The following is a 25,578-nucleotide window of genomic DNA, read 5'->3' as shown; positions in this document are numbered from 1 at the left end:
GAACACGTGTGTCCAAGTGTGCGCAAATCTCCTGCCGTAAATCTATGATCATGAAACCTCTGGATACATCTCATTGAGGGGTCGTCACTGTCCGAGACACTGAGGTAATTTCGGATTCGATTTATTACTCTAGCGTGGCATCAGTGCTCAAGTGCCCGAGCGTCGTGCCAGCAGTCCAGCGCCACATGATTTCATCGTCTGAACTCTGACCAATTTAATTTTCCAATTTGGGCTTGCCCTCCGACAATTGGGGGAGAAAGAGAGATGGAACCTAGTGCCAATGCGGCCATCCTTTACAATTCGGCGATGTTTTCCCCGGTGAGCGAAGTCAGCATTTGGAACCTGCAGATGGGCTAAATTAAGCTGACTTGTATATTTGTCTCATCGACGAGCTGAATTTGCAGCAATTATTACCATACCATCTTTCTCTAACACATCTCGCCGATGGAGGGCAGTGCACCTTCAGCCCAACAAACCCTGAACGATGTCAAGTCGGTTGCTGTTATCGGAGCGGGTGTCAGTGGAATTCTGGCGACGCGTTATCTGCGAGAAGCTGGCTTGGATGTGACCGTCTTCGAGCGCAACCGCCAAGCAGGTGGAATCTGGTTGGTGTCCTTCCCATTGCCTCGAAGGACCCGCTGTGGCTTTCCAATATTTCCGATCACCGTCATGGCTGGGCGTGAGCAGCTGCTATGGATGCCCTACTACGGAGTATGTAGTAGTAGGTTGTACTGACTGTCATCGAGGATCTACCAGGATCGAAAGTCTCCTGAGCCTGCATGTCCAGCAAACAAACCCTTGGAGACGGCGTGGGATTTATGCCCCTGGTACGACCTCAGTCGCACTCGCGAGTTGCCCGATATCATCGATGCTAGGTCCCATGGCGAATGGTTGACTCGTCATGCGCCCCCTGGTCCGTGCTACGATGGACTCACCAACAATTTTTCGGTGTTGGCCATGGAGATAAAAGACCATTCTTGGCCATGGGAGATTCCGGAGGTCACTCCTGAGCGACCGGATCACGCGAGCGAATGGACGTCGCACCGCCGGATCTTGCAGCACCTCACAAACGCCGCATCACGATTCGGCCTGGAGGATTGTGTGCATTACCGCACTTTGGTAGAACGCGTTTACAACAATGGTGGCAAATGGGTGGTCAAGACCTCGACATTGGCTACAACAGGTGATGATCGAGAGAGGTATCGAATTCAGAGACGCGACTGGGTGAGTTCGCTCTAAATCAATCCTCTGGTACGCGCGAAACATGTCGTGACCGTGATTTTTTTATGCAGGAGTTTGATGCCGTCGTGGTCGCTTGCGGGCATTACAACACGCCCCGTCTTCCTGACATTCCGGGACTCCAGGCATGGCGAACCCAATTTCCCAACCGAGTCCATCACTCGCAGTCATACCGGCGACCGCAGACTTATGCAGACCAAGTATGTCGCAATTCCAGCCCTGTGCGCGATTTGTTGGTCCAATAGTGATATCCCTTAGAATGTGTTGCTCGTCGGCGGCGGCACCTCCTCCACGGAAATCGCCCGTGAACTGGGCCCAGTGGTGCGCAAAATGTACCAATCGGGCCGAGGAAGTGTCTTTGATCTACCGGTGGAGTTCCTGCCCGATAATTGTGAGCGGGTCGGACAGATCGCGATCTTCAATACGATCGTGGAACCCGAAGCTTCCGCACGTGGGACTGTGGATGATGCCGAGTTGCGACCGATCTCAAGCTCGGTACTCATGGCCGATGGAACGGTTCTCTACGATATCCACCAAGTGATCGTCTGCACCGGGTACCACTATGCTTATCCCTTCATGCCCTATCTTCACGCAGACGACTTGGAGGTTGATACGAAAGCCCTGGTCACAGATGGGACGTGCACTCTGAACCTCGACCGGGACATGTTCTATATCCCAGACCCCACGCTCTGTTTTGTTGGTATCTCGTTGTTCATCGCAACATTCTCTTTTTTTGAATACCAGGCCATGGCAATTGCCGCGGTCCTGTCGGGCAAAGCAAGCCTTCCTAACCAGGCGGAAATCCAACATCGCTATGCCCAACGCTTAGCGAGGCGCGGGCCCACCAAGTTTATGAACGCGCGCATGGACGAGGAGGTTACGTACGTCGAACAGCTAGTAAAGTGGCTTAACGAAGAGGATCCCGCGCGCAATGTTCGAGGATTCTCACAGCAGTGGCACGCAGTACGCGATGCTGGCAAACTCGCGAAAATCCGGGCGCGTTTCGCGCGAGAGAAAGCGGAGCGAGAATTCCAGGACCAGTTGTGAAATGGGAAGTGCCGATATTCTCAGCCAAGCAGACGTGGTTCTACCTCCGTTTATTTGGTTCTGGAATTATACATGCATTTTGGGCAACTGGGTTCTTCTGGGTACTTCGTGTAGGGCATTGTCTGTACAGCTGGAAGAGAAGGTAGGAGCTGGTCCCAGACAGCTCAGTCCGGACCGTCTGTTGCCAGTGTTGCTACGAAGTCCTCCCCCTCGAAGATTCCTGGGGCCATTACATCCCAATTTATAAAGGCTAGGTCAGCGATAGTGCATCAACCCCAAGGTACGCCTGCTAGAAGAGTAGAGCCACATCCAAGACCCCGATGACTCGTAGGAATTCGCTTCGGTATCGCACAATCGTACGCCACGTACTTGGGAGTGTCGGTATGTAAAACAAGCCGCTAGAATAAGCGCAATGGAAATCAGATAATCTTAGTAAATCTAAACACAAACCTTTACCTCCAGCAGGAACTCATACATACCATGACCGTAGTATGGACCCTGGCCGGACATTTGGAAGTAAAGCCACTGTTTCATTTTTTGGAGGAGACTGACACCGTGAGACTACCATAGCCGGCACACCAAGTTTTTAGTTGCCACGAGGTATTCATTGATTGTAGCCGAATTCCAGAGTACAATGCTTTCGTTCGGATCTTCAATGCAGGCCACCCTTCTAATGGGATAAAGCATCATGAACGGCGCCTAGTGACCCCGGTTGGATTAAAAAGTGATGCTCGTAGGGGAGGCTCAGCTCTTTTTAATACTACGGCCTTCCATGGATTGGGGCCTAAACCTATGGTGTTTTGGCGTTTAGTTAGTTTTATGTGCAGTTGGACGATATCAGTCTTCTTACAGTGCATGTGGAGAATTATGGAACTCATTCATTATCGAAATATGCCAGTGAATGACTTTGAGTGCTTCAATGTCGGCTAATGCCAGATGAATGATCAACAATGTTGTCAGACTTGATCATTCATCTGGCATTAGCCGACATTGATCTACACTTTGGGGTCTCACCGGCTTGATTTCTTTAGGCAAGTCCTCGACACAGGCTAGAACTAGTCTGTTTCACACCAAATGCTGACACCCCCACGACACGGGTGTATAGGGTTGCATGGCGCTTTGGTGTCTCCAGCTGCAATCTGCACGAACCCCTCAATCGGATCAGCCAGCCCCGCTTTGCTGCCACGACGGTGAGCTTAGGTTATGCACTGCTACTGCCAACGGTTGCTTTAGGCGTGGAGCCTCCACAGACCATTGCAGATAAATCGGTCCGGACTAAAATTCCCCGAAAGTCCTTTGTGTGGAGATGTGTGAGATTTTCGGCCGTTTGCGAGAGTCGCTACTTGCTGACTGTCTACACTTCAAGCTGATGGCGATCTTGCCATATGTGGTCCTTTGGACCATATCCTGGCGAATATTCTTGTCATTTCGGGCTAATAGCACAATGGAAGGGTGTCTTTTCCATTGGTGGATGGTCTGTGACCGCGTATGCCCCCATCTCCATGTCGGAGCAAGAGGGGGTTGGAGGAAGAGGGGCTTACGAAGGAACCTCACGTGGAAACAGATTAGCCTGGCGTCGTTGAATGTGAATAAAACTATGTAGCAGTCCGCTCTAGGTCCCTGAATCTTCCCAGTCAAGACTGTTCACAACTTCTCTCCTTCACTCGTTGGATTAGACTTCCTACAGAAAGACACTATGGGCTCCGTGGACGTACTAACCAGAGAGCCTATCGCCATCGTCGGCATGGCTAGCCGCTTTCCTCAGGGCGCAGATACAGTTGACCACCTTTGGGATTTTTTGCTAGAAGCGCGGCAAGCCATGACAGACTTTCCTAGCTGTCGTGTCAACAGGGAAGCTCACTACCACCCGGATCCTGAACATGGCGGTACAGTAAGCCAACAATCAATGAGCATCTCCTGGAACATTCAAAAGAGCCTGACAGACTGAATCATTGGCTTCATCATTTAGTTCCATGTCCGCGGTGCACATTTCCTGGCTGAAGATCCTGTCCTGTTCGACGCGCCCTTTTTTAAGGTGACAAAAAACGAGTTATGGACACTGGATCCACAGCAGCGACTCATCATGGAAAACACCTACCATGCCCTCGAAAATGCCGGCATACCAATCCACGAAATAGCAGGCTCCCGGACGTCCGTGTATGCAAGTGGCTTCAACGTCGACCACGCTGCACTCTTGAACATGGACCCGGAGACTACTCTCAAATACAAACCGCAAGGAACCTCCAACTCCATTATTTCTGGTCGAGTGAGCTGGTTCTATGATTTGAAAGGACCCTGTATGACATTGGACACGGCTTGTTCCAGCAGTATGGTGGCTCTTCATCTTGCCTGTACGAGCTTGCAGATTGGGGAAAGTGACATGGTAAGCTTGCCATCTCACTCCCGACATTCAATCATCGACTGACTTTGGCAGTCAATCGTAGCCGGTGCCAACTACCTGGCCAATCCCATCGATGTCATGGGCATGGCTCATCACGGTTTCCTTTCTCCAGATGGCAAATGCTTTAGCTTTGACCACCGTGCAAATGGGTATTCCCGCGGGGAAGGTGTCGGTAGCATCATTGTGAAGCGCGTTTCCGATGCCATTCGAGACGGCAACACCATTCGGGCTATAATCAGAGCTACGGGGGTGAACCAGGATGGCCGCACTGCCGGAATTACACTACCCAGCGCTACAGCACAGGAGTCTTTGATCAGAGATGTCTACAATAAAGCGGGCCTAGACATGCGGGAAACGAGGATGCTAGAGTCCCACGGAACCGGTACCTCGGCGGGAGATCCGATCGAAGCAAACGCAGCGGCCAAGGTGTTTGGACCCTACCGGAGCTCTCAAGATCCGCTTTTTATTGGAGCGATCAAGTCAGGCATTGGCCACCTAGAGGGCGGCGCAGGCGTTGCCGGGATCATCAAGTCGGTGCTCATTCTTGAGACAGGCATCATCCCGGCAAACGTAAATTTCGAAAAGCCCAATCCCCGGATTCCTGCCACCAAATGGAACTTGAAATTTCCCACAGCGAACACCTCATGGCCAAGCACGGGCGTTCGTCGAATTTCGGTGAACTCCTTCGGGGTTGGCGGGACAAACGGTCATGCCATTCTCGATGATGCGTACAGCTATCTGGCCTCTAACAATCCAAGTGCATCCCATAAGACGGTGAAAGTGCCACCGAGCTTGAAAGAAGTCACTCGCTTCGTCACCTCGACCTCCAGCCCGAAGATCGTCAATGAGCTCTTGGATCGAGCGACGGCAGCTAGTACGCTGACGGCCACGGAGGCTAAAGATGCGAACCATGGAAACTATCCGAATCCCTTCAACAACTACATTGAGAACGTCGAAGGTCTATCTGCGTCTCGTATTTTCACATTTAGCTCTTTCGATGAACAAGGCATCGAGCGCAACGCGAAACATCTGGCCGAATATCTGTCCAGAATTCGGCATTTGCACACGTCGAACGAAGTAGAATACTTGGGGAATCTTGCCTATACTCTTTCTGAATGTCGATCACTTTTTCCATGGCGAGCATTCTGTGTGGCCGACTCTTTGTCTGAGCTGAATGAGAGTCTGGTGGCGAAGGGCACGCTGATGAAGAACCGATTTCAGAATCAAGCAAGAATTGGACTTATCTTCACCGGGCAAGGGGCGCAATGGCATGCTATGGGCAGAGAGCTGCTTGTGTTTCCCATTTACAGCCACCGCATCAAGGAAGCGTCAGAGTATATGTCCAAGTTGGGAGCTCCGTGGTGCTTGGAGACTGAGTTGCTCGCGACCAAGGATGCTTCATTGGTGAACTCGGCCTCCCTATCCCATCCGGCATGTGCCGCTCTTCAAATTGCGCTGGTAGATTTGCTACTAAGTTGGAATATTATACCTTCAGCAGTGATGGGTCATTCTTCTGGCGAAATTGCCGCCGCCTACGCTGCCGGTCGACTGAGCCGTCAAGCAGCTTGGAAAACGGCATATTGGCGAGGAGCCGTTTCGGCAAAGTCACTCAAACTCAAAGGTGCAATGCTTGCTGTAGGCCTTTCCACGGTGAACTTACAAGCGTATCTCGAGCAGGCAAATCCGGACCACGAGGGGGAATTGATCACGGCCTGTCTGAACAGCCCTAAAAACAACACCGTTTCGGGTGACGAGGACAAGATTGATGCATTGAAAACAATTCTTGATCAGAACAGCGTGTTCGCCAGAAAGCTAAACGTTGCGAATGCGTACCACTCAGCGCATATGAAGCAAGTTGCTGACGAGTATGAGCATGTGCTTGGTGACTTGACAGTTGAACCTCCGGAGCTATTTTCCAACAAGATTCGAATGTTTTCAACAGTCACAGGCAAGGAGGTGACGGAGGAACGACTCGGCAGTCGGTATTGGGTGGAGAACATGGTCTCCCCCGTACGTTTTGCGGATGCGTTAGTAGCCATGTGCTACCACCGGTCTGGAAAACAGACATTGCAGTTGAATTCGGGGTCCGAGTTCACTATTAGCATGGTAGTCGAGGTCGGGCCGCACGGCGCGATGCGCAGTGCAGTGAAGGAAACCCTCGCAACACAAGCCGGCGGCAAATCCATCGTCTATCTTAACGTTCTCGACCGATCTCGTCCTGGCAGCAGAACTATTTTGTCTGTGGCGGGAATGCTTAGCTGTCAGGGTGTCCCAGTTGACATCCGGGGAATTAATGCATTGCTGGACACGAAGCCCGCCAAAATGCTCGTCAATCTACCCCCGTACAGTTTCAACCATTGCGAACGGGTTATTTATGAAAGCCGGCTAAGCAAAAATTTCCGGCTGCGCAAATACCAGCGTCATGATCTCTTAGGAGCTCCAGTCACGGACTGGAACAACGACCAACCACGCTGGCGCCACATCATTCGCCTCTCGGAGCAGCCATGGTTGCGAGACCATGTCGTCACTGGAAGCTATGTGTATCCTGGAGTTGGATATATCATTATGGCAATCGAAGCCTCTCGCCAGATCTCCGATCCAAATCTCAACCTGATTGGCTTTCGCCTGAAGGATGTTTCTATCAAGCGCGCTTTAATTATCCCTGATACTAAAAACGGAGTCGAAATGTGTCTGTCAATAACAAAGATGGATGAAGCCAGTATGTGGGCCTCCTCCGTCTGGAATCGCTTTTCGATCGTATCGTATAACCCGACCGGTGACGATTGGATTGAACATTGCACGGGATATATTGCAGTGGAATACGAATTGCCAACGAATCCAATCGACAATGGTTTAGAAGAAAAGCACAAATCGTCCCGCTGGTCGGAATTGATTGAATCAACATTTTCTCAGTGCCAGACCTCCATCGACATTGAACAGACTTACGATAACCTTGTCACAACGGGTCTTAACTTTGGTCCACTCTTTCGCAACTTGTCCGATGTCAAGGGCAGTGGGAAGGGACGGGGTGAGATCTCCACGATCATCACTGTGCCAGATGTGGTGGAATGCATGCCCAAGAAATATATCCATCCTCATTTGATACACCCCAGCACAATGGATAGCATGTTTCACCATTTCCTCCTATCGGTTCTTGACCTCACTGGAAAATCTATACTGGAATCTGCCATGGTTCCAGTGTTTGTCAAGGAGATATGGCTTTCCGCCAATGTCAACCCAAACCCTGGAAGCCAGTTCCGGGGATATGGAAAGTCCACCATGATTGCATATGAAAAGTACGAGTCAGACATACTCGTTTGGGACGGCCGTAGAGATGAGGGAATTCTTTCGATCAAGGGACTCAAGGCCACTCCGTTGGAGTCCAGTTCAACCACTGGGGTACAACGCCGAGACTTGTGCCATACGATTGAGTGGTCACCAGCTCCCGAATTCATCTTGCCGACCTTGTTTTCGCATGTGAAGCGCTCGGGCCCAAACGAGGATGAAGAGTATCTTTATTGGATAAATCGTATGCAACTGGCCGTCATTCTGAGCGTCACTGATGCCCTGGAAGCGTTGCCTCCAACATTTGATCCGGGTAGCTTGGAAGCTCACTCACGAAGATACTATGACTGGCTGTTATATCAAAAAGATCAGTTGGACAAAGATCGAATCATCCACATTTCCAAGCAGCAATGGGAGGACATGTCCCAGAACGAGGAAGCTAAAAAGAAACTTCTCCGTGAGGTTGCTAATCACAACGGGGACGGAGCACTCGCAATGCGTATGGGTGCAAACATTGTCCCATACCTTACCAACCAAAGTGATCCACTCCAAATCATGTTCGACGACGATCTTCTCGACCGCGTTTACGATGAAGCAGCAGCGCTTGGCGACATCCCCGCATTGTTTCAAGAGTACTTGAATCACATGTATAACACGTCGTCTAATCTGAAGGTGCTGGAAATTGGGGCCGGCACCGGGGCTTCTACAGCAATGTTGCTTGCAGCACTCACTCGACCTGGAAACAAATCGTATGGTACTTCAACTTGCCGGGTGATTCAGTACACGTTTTCCGACGTCTCAACTGGTTTCTTCGAAAAGGCAAAAGAAAGATTCAGCGCTTGGCGCGATATCATCGAGTTCAAGACATACAACGCCGAAAAGGATCCTACCAGTCAAGGTCTTTCCTTAGCTTCGTATGATTTGGTTGTTGCTGGCAACGTTGTACATACAACGGCGAGTTTGGAAAAGACTTTGACAAATATTCGTATCCTCCTCAAGCCTGGAGGAAGGCTTCTCATGCAGGAAGGCGTCCGACAAAACTTTCTTTGGTCCCCTCTCGCTTTTGGACAATTGCCCGGCTGGTGGCGAGGAGTCGAACCCAGCCGGCAATGGAGCCCGTGGGTCCCAACCAACGAATGGGAGAGTCACTTGGCTCAGGCCGGTTTCGATGCATCACCGCTTTCTTTGCAAGACCGAGAACGTCCTGATTTGCATACTCAAAGTCTATTTATCGCAACGGCTGCGGCAGCTACCAAAGAGGTAGATTGTGGCAAGCTAGCGGTCATCACATCTGACTCCTCCGCAGATGGACTCGCGAATCTCATTCGAAGCCGGCTTGGCTGCTCTCTCATCCACTATCTTGACATTTCCAAGCATGACCTTCATGAGTTTGTCTGCGTCAGTTGTATAGAGTTCGAAAGGGAAGTACTATCGGACCCAACCGAGGAAGAATATCTCAATATAAGGCACCTACTTTCCACTTCTGACGGCATTCTGTGGATTACTGCGAATATGGAGAGCAATCCTGCTCTTGGTATGATCGTGGGAATGATGCGATCCATCCGCTGGGAAAGGGATGTCGACGGCGCCAACTTGGTACCAGTGTCGATCACAGATCCGCGATCCTCTAAGGATGCTTTGGTTTCCCAGATAATGCGAGTCTTTACGCATCAATTTCTGCAAGACCATCCAAGGACCAAAAATGCGGAATACATGCTCGGTGAGGATGTTATCCTTACTAGCCGGATCGTCGAGTCTGAACCACCAAATGAATTCTTGAATTCGAAGTTCGTGAAGCCAGGACCACAGATGAGGCCGCTTTGCGAGGCCGGTCGCCCCATTAAACTCAGCACATCCTCTCCCGGACTTTTAAACAAATTGGAGTTCGTGACCGACACGGTATACTATGAGCCCCTCCCTGAGAATCTTGTTGAGATCGAGATCAGGGCCGTTGGGTTGAATTTCCGAGATGTTATGATTGCTATGGGTGAACACATGGCCTATTCGCTTGGAAATGAAGCGGCTGGAGTTGTCACTCGAGTTGGCAGTCTGGTACCTGACCTTGCACCTGGTGACAGAGTCGTTTACATGTGTGGCTTCGAGTCTGTGGGCTGCTTCCATACTTACGGAAGGGTTCAATGGCAGAACGTGGTCAGAATTCCGGACTCCTTAAGTTTTGAAGTTGCGGCCGGACTGCCTTGTGTATATTCCACGGTCATTTATGGCTTACACGACATTGCTCATTTATCGAAGGGTGAAACAATCCTCATCCATGCCGCGGCAGGGGGTATTGGACAGGCTGCAATTCAACTGGCGAAAAATGCCGGGGCCGAAATCTTCGCAACTGTTTCAGCTTCAGAGAAGAAGGAACTACTGGTAACTGAATACGGGATAGCCGAAGACCACATCTTTTCAAGTCGTGATCTGACTTTTGTATCGGGGATAAGACGAATGACAGACGGTCGAGGGGTAGATGTGCTGCTCAATTCGTTATCTGGAGAGGCGCTACGAGGCTCGTGGGACATATTGGCTCCATTCGGACGATTCATCGAAATCGGGAAGAAGGATTCTCAAGGAGGAGGGCGAATTCCGCTTGAGCCGTTCCTCCGACAAGCCACAATGGCGAGTGTTGAACTTCCTATGATGATGAGACACAAGCCGCTTCTCTTCCGCCGTTTGATCGCTGATACAATTCGCCTGTATGCTGAGAGCAAGATCCACCAAGCAAAGCCGACAACTGTCATGAGCTATGGAAAAATTGAAGAAGCTCTGCGACTTCTGCAATCTGGGCGAGGAATGGGTAAAATCATCCTAGTACCATCTCCAACTGACATTGTCCCCCTCGTTCCTCAGCCGCAGACAGACTATACCTTTGAGGACAATGCAACGTTCGTCTTGGCAGGGGGCCTGGGAGGAATCGGTCGCAGCATTGCTCTGTGGATGGCTGCGAAGGGGGCCCGCCATATTGTCTTCTTGTCTCGATCTGGTCGAGTCACCGAGTCGGTGAAGCAGATGATGTGTGCCCTTCAAGGATTCAAATGCGAGGCTCATATATTCGTGTGCGATGTTTCAGACAGGCAGCGGGTGCAGGAGGTCGTCTACCATGTGGCCCAGACGCTGCCACCTATCAAGGGCTGTATTCAGGCCTCAATGGTGCTTAAGGTATGATATGTCCATTCGGTAGACTGCAGCTTTAGGATCAATAGGTGGAACCCGTGTCTAACGCTTTGCAATTCAATAGGACGGCATGTTCGAGAACATGACATTCGACGACTATCAAACTGTAGTCCGTCCCAAAGTACAGGGGTCATGGAATCTACATGGCCTCCTCCCGAAAACACTGGATTTCTTTGTCATGTTGTCATCTGCGACCGGAATTCTCGGCAACCGATCTCAGGCCAACTATGCTGCGGGAAATAATTACCAGGATTGGCTGGCTCGATATCGTCTCAAGCAAGGCATGCCTTCCATCAGTGTCGATTTGGGTACGGTACTATCTGTTGGTTATGTTGCAGAGCACCGCGAGAACATGACTACGCTTGGCAATATACTTGAAGTCATCCGTGAAGACGAACTCCACGTTTTACTCGAATACGCCATTGATCCTCGGAGCCGCCGCCTGCCAGGCAGCAAACAGGGCCAGCTCGTGGTTGGTCTCACGACAGCGGAGTACCTTCGTCAACGCGGCGTCCCCCCGCTCACCTACCTCACTTATCCACTATTCACGCATTTGAATGTGACTAGTGTGTCTCTTCGGCAGAGTGGTCACGAAGATCCCGCCTACCAGGCCGTGGCTGCATTGCCACACGCCTCCAGCCTTGAAGAAGCTATGACTATCGTTTGTGATGGTATCCGCTACAAGCTTGCCTCGTTACTGGCCATTCCGGTTGAGAATATTGATCCTGCTAAGAGTGTCAGTAGTAACGGGGTGGATAGCCTGGTCGCCATGGAGTTTCGGGCATGGGTAGCCAAGGATTTAGGTGCCGACGTACCCCTGCTAGACATCATGGGCACCGGAAGCCTCGAGATGATTAGTGACAAGGTTGTGCATGCCAGTGGTTTGGTTCATTTGCAGAAATAAGAGGTGAGATGTAGCAGCTTTGGAACTATTCCGGATATAAATAAGAAAGAAAGAACATGTTTACCAATTACAGTAACGAGCCCAAAATTATAAAATAAAATAAAAATTCTACTTATGAGACTTAGTCATTATGAAGTTGTCTGTGGGTGAATATCGATCAAATGCTTTGGGAAATATCGACAGAATGTGCAATATTCAGTCTGCAAGATGGTTTGAGAGCTTTCATTGGATATCAGACGGGCGCACTATTGTAATTTTGAAATTAATTTGACCTAGCAGTTAGAAATTGAGCTGAGACATACTTGAATGGTAGTCAAATTTAACCACGTCGATAATTGCTGAGGTGGTGAAATGGCCACCATGTTTTATATTTGATCAAATTTAAACACTCCAATCGTTTCTAAAGTGGTGAAACTCGAATCTCTCTGGATATTAATGAGAAGGTGATCTCTTAGGATGAAATATGTTCAAAGGGTGGTTAAATTTGATCTCTTAACCAAACCTGGGGGTGGTGAAATGCCTGGTCGAGATGTCTTAAAAGAGTTGTCATTTAATCACCCTGACCATTCCCCGAGCTCGCAAATTCAGCGACGTGACATATCGTGATGTGTCGTTGGGTGCTCAAAATTGTGGTGATTTGCGGAAGGATTTGCCCCTCCGTAACTCACGAGAGATGTGTTAACCACGGGTGGTCAAAGATGATCGCCCGATCGATTCTGTGAAATCGCTTTTGTTGGGGTGTTTTAAATGGGTGGTCAGATTGAACCACCCAGATCATTGCTTCTGTGGTAAAATGAAATGCTGATGTGTTTAATGTGGTCAGGTGTCACGACCTCCTGAGAAATGATAAAGATGCTTTGTATTTCACTACTTCACTAAGCATCAAGCCGTTCCGATTTCACCACTTTAATGATCAGGAAATACCATTTCGCCGCCTCCTGGATGATCATAACTTTGACCTGCCGACCGCAATTCGCGGTTCTACCCTTTTAGCAATGATCAAGTGGTGAAATTCAACCAAATTCGAGACTCATCAGGTTGCGATGCATTTAATGGGATATTAAGTTTGATCGCCGTTCTTTTCCTAGAAGTAGTGAAATTCCATCCTTCCGATCGTTCCTGGAACTGATCGAATAGCGGAATGAGATGGCGTGTAAAGAGGTCAAATTGCATCTATCATTCGAGTTCTAGTGATGTGAATGGGCCTTCATTAAATTTGGCCATCTTTAAACCACATCCTCTTAACCCGCCCTTTCACCACTTCAGCAATTATCTGTTCAATCTCGCCACTCGTTACATACATCCAAAAATGTTATTTCACCAATTTCACAGATGGGACGGAGAAGTTAAATTTGGTTACCCCTGAAGAACACCGCAACATGCGATTTCACCATTTCTAGGATTGAGCGACCTGGCTCAATTTGACCATCCGAGAAGCACACATAAGATCATTTCACCACTATCAAGATGAAGAGGCCTCACCAAACTTGACCACCCTTCGAACATATCCCAACACGCCATTTTATCCCATCGAATGTCTTTGAAGAATCTTTAGATTTGAGGGCTTTCAAAAGCCTCTTCAGGTGTCTCTCACCGTTAAAATTATCTTACGGACATGAAGAGATCAAGAATTGAGAGTGCAAGGGACGTCCATAATGTTTTTGGTTCTACCTGTAAGAGGGAACAGGATACCGTAGAATTTATTACGTAGGCACAGACGGGCGTTAGGCAGATCTTAGTTTCCTCGGATGTTTCCGAGTACAGTACTAATCTCCAGGACCACGAAGAGATGCCTGCCCATTGCTGGGGGGAGGAGAGAGAGCACCAATATTACTTCGCGGGCTCAGGGCAGTGAGGAAGAGAGTGAGTACCGATATTACCTCATGGGGCTCATGGCAATGAGGAAGAGGACAGGAAGCCTGCTCCTGATTTCCAACTCTTGGAAGGAAAGGAATCCGTTTATATATGTTGGGATGCCAGCATGGTGGATCCATCGATAAAAGTATTGTACAGCACTAAACTGCTTTTGATTTTTGACATTCTTGGCATTGTGCGCTGATTTCGCTTACTACGCGTTCTGTATTAACCTATACCCTTCTCACGTAACCAGCCTCACTTTAACCGTTTTCACAACGTAGTGATGATAGACCATTTATAGTTCATAATCATAGATTATTCCTAAGTAGCTATAAAGATAACTTACTAAAGTAAATTAATAGTAGTGGTTAAACGGGATAACTAACCTAGTAGAGACGAGAGAAGAGCAATAATGCCTAACGTACCGAAAGAATTATGCTCCTTAATTATATTGTGTGAACAATATCTTCGTGCGGTTTCTCCCCCTTTATATGAATTCGCTATAGGGTCTTATTTCACTATCCTTAGCTATTGTAAAGCCATCGTAGATGTCACAATTAGGTAAGCTATCTTATTTTCATTTTTCATAGAAGGTAAATCAATACAAAAGGAGCATAGTAGCCTAAATAGTAGTTACGAAGCGTAGATAGTCTTATTTAATATTCCCAACGAAAATATTACACATATTGATAGGCATTGTCATTCACACTACTAAACCTTAAGCTTATAGTCTATGGCCGACTTATAGGCGAGTACTCCTAAACGTATTAACCTCTTATTTCACCCCAACACTAGGTGATAGTAAATCAGGCGCCAAAAATGGCTACCTTGGACGCCATTTTCAGCGCCCTTTTTACTAGGATCTTAGTCATCTATAAGTCATGTGATTAGAGTAGACTATATGCTCTCTAAGCACTCTCTAAGCGCTTACTAAGCGCTTAGGGCTGCTTAGTGATCTACTTAGCCTTCGCTTAGGGTGCTTAGAGCAGAATATCAGAAGTAACGTATGTTCTTTCTATCTCTAATCCGCTTATAGCTACTTAGTATAAAAATAGAACCGTCATTTTTTTAAGCGTAGGTCTTTTAGAGTCATTTTATTTAGTACTTAAGGGCCTCTTACCCCCTGTTAACTATAGACTTTGCGTAGGATAACTCGCTTATAACCACTATTACCGAATTACTTCTATAGAATTTTTATAGGTGACTATTATTACTATGTTCTATCTATCTAATTCTGTTTTCTTAATCTATCCTCCTTTTCTTCTTAACTTCTATACCTAACTACTTCCTAAGGTTATAACTACCTTATATCCTTATATTTCTATAAAGTAGAAGAAGTAGACGCCTAGCCTAGAGTATTATTAATAGCGCCGCTAGCGATTAGAGAAATATATTATTCAAAAACGGCATACTATCTCGACTAAAAACAACATCGGCTATATTAAGAAAAAATGGACTAGGTAGATAACTATCATACATTCATTTTTAACATTGTATTAACAAAATGCTAGGCATTGTATCTATCTAGGAGAAGATCCTTTGAAGTTACTTAAAGTAGTGAGGAAGGAGGACGTTGTAATATTTCTAGAATAGATATTAGATAACTTGTGACATATTGGAATTCTGTGAGGGCATTCAGAACTGATATCACGTGAGGTCACGTGCTGCTTACGAGTATTTACCCCGCTTTTGTTTTATAAGCGCATGCGAACCACGGTTCAAACCTGATTCTGTTAAGAATCAGTGTGTCTACAAGTCTGCACTGAATCGTACCCGTTTCTGTACCTTTTCGCTTCCGTATCGCTCCCCCGTTTAGGAACCTCATTCCTCACCTGACCAACAGGTGTCTATCCTGGAAACTAGTCCTTTACATAACTCTAGAATAAAAAAGTTTAGTAGCTTATACGAGAATTAGAGGCTATAGTATTAGCTCTATCGAAAAGCTATAGGCCGTAGCCTTTATACAAAGAGCTACTAGGATATTAATAATATAGGTTACTCTTACTCTCTTATATCTTAGAAATTCTAATAAGAAGGCAGAAGTATATAAAAGAGAATTTAGTCCTACGTTATAAACTCGATATGTCTATTAGAGAAAAGCCCATTATGAACGTTAATGATCTATATATTATACTCTATTACTATTAGACGAAAGACATTATACCTTACCCTAATAGACAGCAAATTATCTAGCTAGCCTTCCTTCTACTAGTATCAGCTTATACTAGAAGTCGACTAGGGGCTCTAGTTTACATTGATAAGAATAAGCGAACTAATGTCTAGTACTTCTTTAGTAGTAACTAGTAAGTCTAGTTCTACTACTAATAAGCCTACCTTCTTACCTTCTAGAATAGTAGCCTAGTATAGCTTAATAACTCTAGTATTTATACCCTAGATATACTAGTTTATAGTTTCTAGTTCTTTAATTAGCTACTTCTATTCCTACTTATTCTATAACTCTACTACTATATTAAGTCTAAGAGTTTTAACGTTAATATTATAGACTACTACTCCCTAAGTTAGTAGATAGACCTTAGCCTCCTTATAGAGACTTTTAGCCTATCCTCAGTATATATATATAATCTCTACCTCCTTTATAAAGCGTATTATAAAGTAGATATCTCTAGATTTTAGTTATTAGATAGCTATAAAAGCTACTAACGCTAGAGTTAGTACCCTAAAATAGTATACTATATCTACTTTCGCTTTTTTAGTACGCCTCTTTACGTCTTTTATAGTTATTCCCTAGTATCGTTAGACTACCTTAGCGACCCCTAAGTAGATAATAACCTTATAGTCTTCGCTAAGCTTAGACTAAGTTATTCTAAGGCTACTATCTAACCTATACGTAGATAGGTAGTAAGTAGGGGCGGGTAGACGCCCTTATCTAATAGCTTCTATAAAGGTTCTTACATAGTTCTAAGGCGTATTAGTAGAGATATAGACGGTATTAATATCCTAGCGGATCTAGAGGGTCTCCTAGCGGAGGGCATCTATATCCTTCTTCTAGTCCGCCCCTAGTAGGTTTTTCACTAGTTCTAGGGCTAGAATTTCTATGTTCTTAATATACTAGAGTACTAGTAGGGGAACCTAGATGTTATTATGACCCTAGATATATTCTAGGAGCCGCTTTGCATCGTGGTTAGCGTTTATAATGCGTTTAGTAAGGTTTTGTGGCTTAGCTTCTATACCCCCTAAAAGGGGTGGCCAGTCACTCCTAGGCGCTACTATGTTGATAACTACTCAAATATGGTATTAGATGATAGCGCTTGAGGTTATTTAAAACTAAGCAAAAGATGATGGGCGTAGCCCTTAGCGTTGGCGTGCGATTTCAAAAATTCGATTTACGCAGAAATATATGTTTTCTAGGAATGGCGGAGGAATACTAATTTGTTCCTTCGACAGAGTTGTTCAGACAGTACTATTTTGGGTGATGATAGTGCGAAACCTCGGGTCTGGATCGGATTCCTTGTTTCAAACTGGTGGAGGAGAAGTGAGAACAGGCGCTGACCTTGCTCGAAGCGAATCTTGGCGCGATCTATGCCTTTCTGGACGGGAGAGCGCTTGCGGATATAAATATTTTCACTCTCACAATTACGAGAGGATTCTGTCCAGTCTAGTTCGATCTGCAGATGCACAAGAACTTGCTGGCTTATTTGAAGCGTAGTATTGCAGAACGTAGAGATATAAATTTGGGCCTATCTTGGGGCCAAGCCAGACCATTTCACTCGAAGAAAAGAAGCCCTGAGGCCTCCTTTCTGATTGTGATAGAAAATATTTGTTTCAACTCTGTACCAGTTGAGAAAATGATTGTGAAGTTTATAGCTACTCATCAACTAGTCGGCGGTTCTTTCTCATGCTCCCACTTTCGCTGGAGGGTGAGTGTAAATATAGAACTATTCGACTATCTGTCTGTCTGTGCGATCGCAAAATCTAGATGAGCTTATGCACTCCTTACTTGCGTCTCAAGTTAGGCCACCCGACGATCATCATGTGTCTGGAGAGAAACTTTAACAAGTAAACTCAGGCTAGAAAATAACGCATCGAATACAGATGAAACCAGGCGCACAGTGGGGGCCATCTGTTCTTTTCGCCCATTTAAGTGTGGCCAAGCCAAAAATGTGGGCACCCAAAGCCTCCGATTGGACTCTGATTTGCCCCGCCAAGCAAGGCTGGCACCATCACTAAATAGCTAACCTGGTTTGGCCTAGTAGCCAGCCCCGCGGTCAGGCGCTATTCCGTTAAGTTCAGTCCGGACTCTAGCGTGAGTCAGTCTCCCACCACTAGTTAACCAGCAGGCTGTCTAGCCAGTCCCAAGTACACAAAAAGATGGCCAGATTTGTCGCAGGATCGAAACGGGCAGAAAGTGCGCCCCGAGCAGGGCAACGGGCAAGGCTTGGATTAATATAATTCTCGTAGAGGCAATCGTTCCTTCTCCTGCATGCGCTGTGCGTGCGTCTAGTACAACCACCGGGACCGAATAATACATCCTGATGCGCCACCACACAACCACATTATTGGTATGATGCCAGCTTTAGTATTCTGCGGGGTTTTGGTTGTATGAATCATGCAGAATTATTAAAGCCCCAGTGCCGTGGCGAACTTTTTTTATCCGCAATAGTGTTGGTGAAAAATACTTTATTCTTGCTTTATCCGCTTAGACTACCATAGAGTGGGACCTAAAGCACTGGACAAACTTCGGGCGTCCGGGACCCTACCCGCTGTGCTATGATCCCTTCTAAGGGTCGTAACTAGTGCTTACAAGCCAGGTCTGTGCCATCCTTCGGAAAGCCACCAAGCCACTGAGTTCTCAATACAGCTAAGATCGCTCTCTTTTTGGACTGACTTTTGCCCTTTTGGACCCCACGGGGCGCATCGGCGTCGGTATATAATATGTGGAGTAGCCAGTGTTTCCTCCCCACGGGGAACTCTTCAGGAGATTTGGTCGGTCGTGTGTCAACCTTCAGTCGCTCAATACTCCAATACCTCTGAATTTTTCTTAGCTACCAGCGCTGTTAACCACGATGTCCGAAAAGGAATCCCCGGGCGTTCTTACCCACAATGAGGACTCGACTCAGGCTGCGACTGTAGAGCTAGTTGAGGCTACTCAACGACGCCAGTCCACCGCTCTCAACCTCATTGAGAATCCTCTTCAGGTAAGCATCCAAATCTACAGCATTTCTTCTCTTCCTCCGATGGTCGTGTCGTGCATCTATTCTGACCGTCTTCATTCCTACAGCGCTGCTCTAAGGAGCAAACCATCGCGGATGCTCGAGCTTTCGCCGAATTGCATGGCATGTCAGAGCACACTGATCTTTTTGCTCGGGGCGCTCTGGTGGCACGCGAACCTCACCGATTCGGCAATATTGCCGAGCTTAGCGAAGAGGAGCTCACCGCGCTTGCATACGAGAGGGACCATAAATGGCACGGCCCTAAGATGCTGTGGTACTCGATCGCTCTGTGTGCCGTTGGTGCTGCCACGCAAGGATGGGATCAGACTGGAGCCAACGGCGCCAACTTGTCCTTCCCGAAGGAATTCCACATTAACGGCAAAGGAAAAGACGAATGGATCGTGGGATTAGTCAATGCCATCATTTTCTTGACCGCCGGTCTAATGTGAGTACATGAGCAACGCCAATTCCCTCACTTTTTATGTCTCCGTGATTGATTTTCTACTTAGTGGTGCTTTCATCGTCGATCCACTTAACCACTACCTGGGTAGACGAGGCGAAATTTTCCTCACTGCTTGCTGTCTTACTGCCACCCCGATCGGTTCCGGTTTCGCTCAATCATGGCAACAATTGTTTGCTGCACGTTTTGTTATGGGTATCGGCATTGGCGCAAAGAATGCCACGGTCCCCATCTACTCATCCGAGATGGCTCCGGCTCGAATCCGAGGTGCCCTTGTCATGTTCTGGCAACTTTGGGTTGTGGCCGGTAACTACGCCCCGTCTTTCTTCCCATAACATTGCTAACTGTCTCACAGGTATCTTCCTGGGTTTCGCCGCCAATATCATTGTCAAAAACACTGGTCGCATCGCTTGGCGCCTCCAATTCGGTTCAGCATTTATCCCGTCCTTCGTCCTCTTATGTGGTATCTGGTTCTGCCCCGAGTCGCCCCGCTGGCTCATGAAGCATAACAAACACGCCAAAGGCTTCAGATCGATGTTGCGCTTGCGAGCTCATCCCATCATTGCCGCAAGAGACTTCTATTATTCGTGCATTATCTACGAGGAGGAGATCAAGGTTGCTCAAGGTGCAGGCTATTTCTCCCGTATGTGGGACTGCTTCCGCGTGCCTAGAATCAGGCGTGCGAACTACGGTGCCTCGACTGTCATGCTTGCCCAGCAAATGTGCGGTATCAACGGTAAGTCCCCTCTCTTACGTCAGTGAATATCCCTGACGTCTTGCAGTCATCTCTTTCTACAGTTCAAGTATCTTCACGAACGTCGGGTACTCAGACACCCAAGCCTTGTATGCATCTCTTGGCTACGGTGCTGTTCAAGTCGTATCCACGATCCCTACTTTGTTCCTCATCGATACTAAGGGCCGAAGAACTCTGACTTTGATTGTGAGCTATTTAAAAACATTGTGAAAAAGGAACTTACTGATATTTTTTCCTACAAAGACATTCCCTCTGATGTGCATTTTCCTGCTCGCTGGTGGTCTCTCTCTTCTGAACCATTCCGGCAGCTTAGCATCGCAGATCGGGCCAGTTGTTTTGTAAGTTTGTTGAAGATGTTTGCAACTGAGCTGTGGCTAACTGCTTTCTTTAATCAGGTTTGTCTATCTATTTACCGTGTGCTACTCTCTGGGCGAAGGGCCAGTTGCCTTTCAATATTCTGCCGAGGTGTTCCCCACCATTCAGCGTGAGCAAGGAATGGCTTGGGCCGTTTGCATCAATAACACTTTTGGTGAGTATTCAGGCTTTATTTTCCCCGATATGGTCTAACAAGTTCTATGTAGCCGGTGTCCTTAGCTTGACATTCCCGCGAATGCAGACCGTTATGACGCCACCAGGTGCTTGTAAGTGGACGTTGCTGAATTGACCCGCCTACAAATTTGCTAACCTCTACTCATAGTCGGCTTCTACGCTGGACTCAACCTCATCGCTTGGTTCATGATTTTCTGCTTTGTCAGAGAAACCAAGGAGCTCACCCTGGAGGAGTTGGATCGTACGTGACGTTCCCCTGGACCTATGTGGCCTTTTATTAATGTCTCTTATAGAGGTCTTCTCTGTCCCGACGAAGGACTTCATCCACCACGAATTGACCGTGTGGCTTCCTTGGTTTATCAGGCGATACATCTTCTTGCAGAAGATCCCCAAGCCGCCGGCGATTATCGCAACGACTCACGAGGCCGAGGTTATCAAGAGCGCCTAGATTTTCTCAGTGGCGTGATAATGGATATATAGGAAGCTTGCATGGTGGCTTGTTGGAGAATTTGGCCTTGCAGCGTATATATCATCGCAGATTAGGGTAACAGAGGTCGGGCAATAGATTCATTCAATGCAAGTTGAGAGTATAAGTACAGCATATCCGGCTATGCGTTGGATAGATGTAATATGAAGACCAACAACGTTTAGCAGGGTGTATCAAACGGCCTGTCTCGCATTATCATTTTTAACTTCCGGAGATTTTATCAGGTTGAAGTACGGAAATCATTCGAACTCTAATACTATACATGTAAAGAATATAAGAATTAAAACAAAAACTCTTCACTTCGAGCCCGCTGAAGCGGTCATTGAGGTTTGATCAATGACGGAGACGAATTGGGGGGATGAGGACAATATAAGAAAAGGCAGAATCTCTGCATCTTAATTATTTGCCTTCTCAACCTCGCTGGACAGGTCTCCCATTTTTTTCTCTGTTCCCCCATATGTATCAGCATATCGCGCCGTCATCCATTCCTCCACCGTAATCGGCGGATACTTGGCGCACTGTGCTCCGTCTGCGCAACTAGGAATACATTTGACAACGAAATCCGGATTCCCCGAAAAGAAAAAGGGCACGCTGTATCGCTCTTCGCCACTTTTGTTAATCACACGATGCAAGTTCGACAAATAGGTGTCATTCGTCCAGCGCATCATCATGTTGCCCAGATTAACCACCAATGCCCCTTTAACAGGAGTGACATCGGCCCACTGAGAGGATTCGCGGTCCCACACCTGAAGACCTCCCTTGTCATCTTGAAGGAGGATGGTAATAGCCCCAAAGTCAGTGTGGGCGCCGATTCCTGGTAGACAGCATTATCAACACATGTTTCTGAATTTTCAATGAAGTGCACAATACCTCGTTCCAAAGCGGAAGCATCGGGCTTTTGGGGTGGATAGTGTAGCAACCGCAAGATTGCCACCGGCTCTTGGGCAAATTCCTCGAACCAGTTCGGATCGAGATCTAGTGTTAGTGCCAAAATCTTTAAAAGATCCTCCGATAGTCTGGTTAAGGTGACATGATAGGTGTCAATTGTCGTTTTGAGTAAGCCAGGGTCTCGGACCTCGGAAGGATATCTGTTAGAACCTTGAGAGAATTTCCCAGCAACTACAGAAGGATGGTCCTTGGGTAGGTCTTTTCCAAGATAGAAGCCTTCCTTCAGATCGCCTTCCCCTCGTTTCTCGAAGTTTTGGGCGCGGAGTCGTTCATACCCTCGATTATCTGTTCCGAGATCTGGTGGTAGAAAGCCAATTTAGTTTGTTCCACCATATTGTATGACTGAAAAGCAAACTGACCCTTGTTATATTTTTCTTTGATGTGGAGCGGTAGACTGAATAGATCTCGCGACTGCTGTAGGATTGATTCCTGTAGATCCGATGACACCCTGTGATTGATTATCTGGAAGAAACCATGGCGCTGGCACGCTTCGCGAATTTGCTGAACTAAAACATTTTTTCCGATCGAGTCAGAAGAGTAAAAAGCTGTCTAGATGTTAGTCACGCTTCGAAAAGCGACAGCGAAACTATACCTCCGAAGTCAATGATAGGTGGTGCCTTGACCATGATGGCTGTTTTGATTTCTTCTCCACAGTTAAAGTATCACGGACAGGGTCAGTTCAAACGGGAATTAAAACTCATTTAACTGCGACATCTAGGGGGAGTGCGGGGAAGATAAGAAAGGCTATGTCATGGGCGTGAAAAACAGATAGCCGGCAAATTCGGGTGGCCGAACAAACGAGCGCCGAGTGATGGGTCGCGATGGCAATCTGACGATCTCGGTCACAAGCTAGGCCTCAGAGATTCAGGGACGTTGGTGGAGGCACGAGGAGATTGGCTGATGGAGCAATGTGTACGTGGAAGGCAGACAGTCACCTTTCTCCTTTTCTTTTTCCTTTGTCGTCCCTGACACTGCTGACGAATCCCTTCCAGGCAATTTTGCTATTACTGCCATTGTTGGATTCGAGGCCGTGCTGCCTCTTCCCCTTTGAGAAAATGTGTTGTTATTGCCTTTATGTAAATTTGCCCTCGGCGCTTATTGCTGCTGTTGGGTTTAGAACCGTGCTGTTTAGCCTTTGTATAAACTCTCGCCATGCATCCCATGTTAGATGAGATCCTGAACTTTTGATATTTGCTTGCAAAACAAAAAAAGGGAGGCAGTCCCTTACTTGATCGGAGGTCTGGATTTTCAATGTTGGAAATTAGTGAGATCGGCTGCAGTGTCTAGTGTTGCAGCTTAGCCGTTTGACGAAGGCAACTTTCTCGGGTTAGCTGGATAGATATCTAAAAGGGTGTGCAACTCTTATACTCCTGCCTGCATTCCTCTCTTTGGTGCCGAATAAAGCTGCCGAACAGTTGAGAGCGTCCGGTCAGTGCAACTATGATTCTAGCACCCAAGTTGCTTTCAGATAAATTCATACACTCTAATCCAAAGCGCCGTTATTGTAGGAGTCCAACATGTGAGCACCAAAACATATTGACATATTGATAGTCTAGTCCTCTGCGGATTTGGCAGACGAGCGTAGACAGCTTTATTAAAGATCCTGTGCCATGATCCGCTGCGGATACTGAAGCCAACGGTACCACACCGGGTCGAGATACTCGTTGATCATGCGCAAGACATGTACACCCGCACCTTTAACTTGCCACATCTTTCTGCCATGGTGCAGCAGAACAGCATAGAATGCCAGCAAGATCAGTGCCTCCGGCTTTTTTGCAGACAACAAGTTGATAAATCTTGATGGTGCTAGCATTAACCACGTGTAGATCATATAGTGCCGGTATCCCTGCCCTAGTTCTGTCGACACAGCGTCAAAGCCAATTTGCAGATTTCGAATGACAAGCTGACAAGCTTCTTTGTCTTCGTCTCCCAGCCCCTGAGAAGCAGAAATCAACTCAGAAATGCCTTCGCAGTCATTTCCTCTCGGCGAACGCGATGTAAAGCGCGAGCTTGCTGAAAGGATAGGCTCAAATTCCGACTTCATCAATTGTGGCCAAGCGGATATAGCGAGGGTGTGAATACCTCGGTGTATCTCAACACAATGCAGGTACTTCGCCATAAAGCAGTCGAGGCCACCTATATCTTGATTTGCAAGCGTGTCGGCGAGAAGATGGTGGCCAAGGACGGAGGAGAACAAGAGAATGCCGACGCAGTTTGTTTCATCAATTTCCGTCCATTGTGAGTTGAAGAGGGAGACAGCGCGAGTTTGTAATGCCATGGCTTGGTGCTGGTAATGAAACGATTTTGCAGGATGTATAGCGGCTAGATGGAGGGAGGAAAAGGCGAGCATTTCATGCAGAAGGTATGGATATTCCAGGCCACTTTTGAGCAGGAGGGAGAAGGAAGTATGGTGGTGAGAGTCGATCTCAGCGAGACCGAGGCAGATCACGTCATTGTCCAAAATTAAGTGAATAATCAGTTCCATATGATTGATGTTAAGATCAGCGTATCCACCCCCCAGGAGCCCCGGTTGATCCTGTCGGTCTTGGATATCTGCGTGCGAATACTGAGGTGGGCTCACATTTGGAAGGGAGCGGAGGAAGTGACCAGTAGGCGAAGGAGTTCTGATAGTTGAGTCCCTGCCCTTCTTTTGCCAAGAATCGTCCGACTGGTTGCTACTTGAATTTTTGGACTGATGATGTATCTGAGGGTCGAGGGAGGAATGTGATGAAATAGTGGTGGGGTCAGATGGCGTTCGGCTTCTGGGCAGATATGGTACTGCATAGCTGCAGTCACGATGGGAAATGGTACATAAAAGACAGACTGGTCGACCTTCGTCGCACTTTTGGTCGGAAAAGAAAACCTGAGTAAGCCAAGTAGACAGGGATTCTCTATTGAGAAATAATCAAAGGAAAAATTTGGGAGTAGCTGAGCAATACCTTGACATGGCGTTCTTTGCTACGGCATACCAGCAATTAGACATGGATGAACGGAGACAAAAGTCCACAGAGAGTGTGCTGTTGAACTCACCATGGGAGGCAACCGCCTCTTGATTTCTTATGCCTGCGACGCAGCATTTCCGTGTCCGAGTCAAAAAAAATCTGCAGGACACATACACAGAGGAATTTTGATAATACAAGGAAGCGTATTAGTGGTGAATATCCCCCTACTTTTGCCGTTGAATGTTGAGGCTTTGGCCGAATACGCGTATTACGTAATACGGCTCATTTTCCAAAATTAGTCGCTAACAACTTACCACAGTAGAGGGATTGGACTAACTCAGTTAACTAACCATATCT

The 25,578-nt window shown here is 47.3% G+C and overlaps 4 protein-coding genes across 4 annotated transcripts; 3 read left to right on the top strand and 1 right to left on the bottom strand.

Moving 5' to 3' along the window:
* Positions 1 to 444: 444 nt before the first annotated feature.
* Positions 445 to 2,286, top strand: PFLUO_LOCUS3229 (uncharacterized protein; the record flags this gene model as incomplete). Its single annotated transcript, XM_073780453.1, has 4 exons — positions 445 to 711; positions 757 to 1,224; positions 1,293 to 1,439; positions 1,498 to 2,286. 4 exons carry the CDS (start codon positions 445 to 447, stop codon positions 2,284 to 2,286), a joined length of 1,671 nt encoding a protein of 556 aa, XP_073637306.1.
* A 1,819-nt stretch (positions 2,287 to 4,105) lies between these two features.
* PFLUO_LOCUS3228 (Type I Iterative PKS) lies at positions 4,106 to 12,053 on the top strand (the record flags this gene model as incomplete). The annotated part of the gene is made up of 4 exons (XM_073780452.1): positions 4,106 to 4,177; positions 4,256 to 4,669; positions 4,721 to 11,134; positions 11,214 to 12,053. The coding sequence occupies 4 exons, from the start codon at positions 4,106 to 4,108 to the stop codon at positions 12,051 to 12,053; spliced, it is 7,740 nt and encodes a 2,579-aa protein (XP_073637305.1).
* A 6,881-nt stretch (positions 12,054 to 18,934) lies between these two features.
* On the top strand, positions 18,935 to 21,292 carry PFLUO_LOCUS3227 (uncharacterized protein; the record flags this gene model as incomplete). Its single annotated transcript, XM_073780451.1, has 10 exons — positions 18,935 to 19,066; positions 19,150 to 19,526; positions 19,591 to 19,847; positions 19,897 to 20,277; positions 20,324 to 20,481; positions 20,539 to 20,633; positions 20,691 to 20,824; positions 20,877 to 20,936; positions 20,993 to 21,085; positions 21,138 to 21,292. 10 exons carry the CDS (start codon positions 18,935 to 18,937, stop codon positions 21,290 to 21,292), a joined length of 1,842 nt encoding a protein of 613 aa, XP_073637304.1.
* A 434-nt stretch (positions 21,293 to 21,726) lies between these two features.
* PFLUO_LOCUS3226 (uncharacterized protein) lies at positions 21,727 to 22,145 on the bottom strand (the record flags this gene model as incomplete). The annotated part of the gene is made up of 1 exon (XM_073780450.1): positions 21,727 to 22,145. A coding segment is annotated over one exon (419 nt), but the record flags the coding sequence as incomplete, so codon positions are not given.
* Positions 22,146 to 25,578: the final 3,433 nt, after the last annotated feature.

Source organism: Penicillium psychrofluorescens (genome assembly GCF_964197705.1).
Source record: "Penicillium psychrofluorescens genome assembly, chromosome: 2".
NCBI classification, from domain to species: Eukaryota; Fungi; Ascomycota; class Eurotiomycetes; order Eurotiales; family Aspergillaceae; genus Penicillium; species Penicillium psychrofluorescens.
This window is presented reverse-complemented; position numbering and strand designations above follow the sequence as displayed.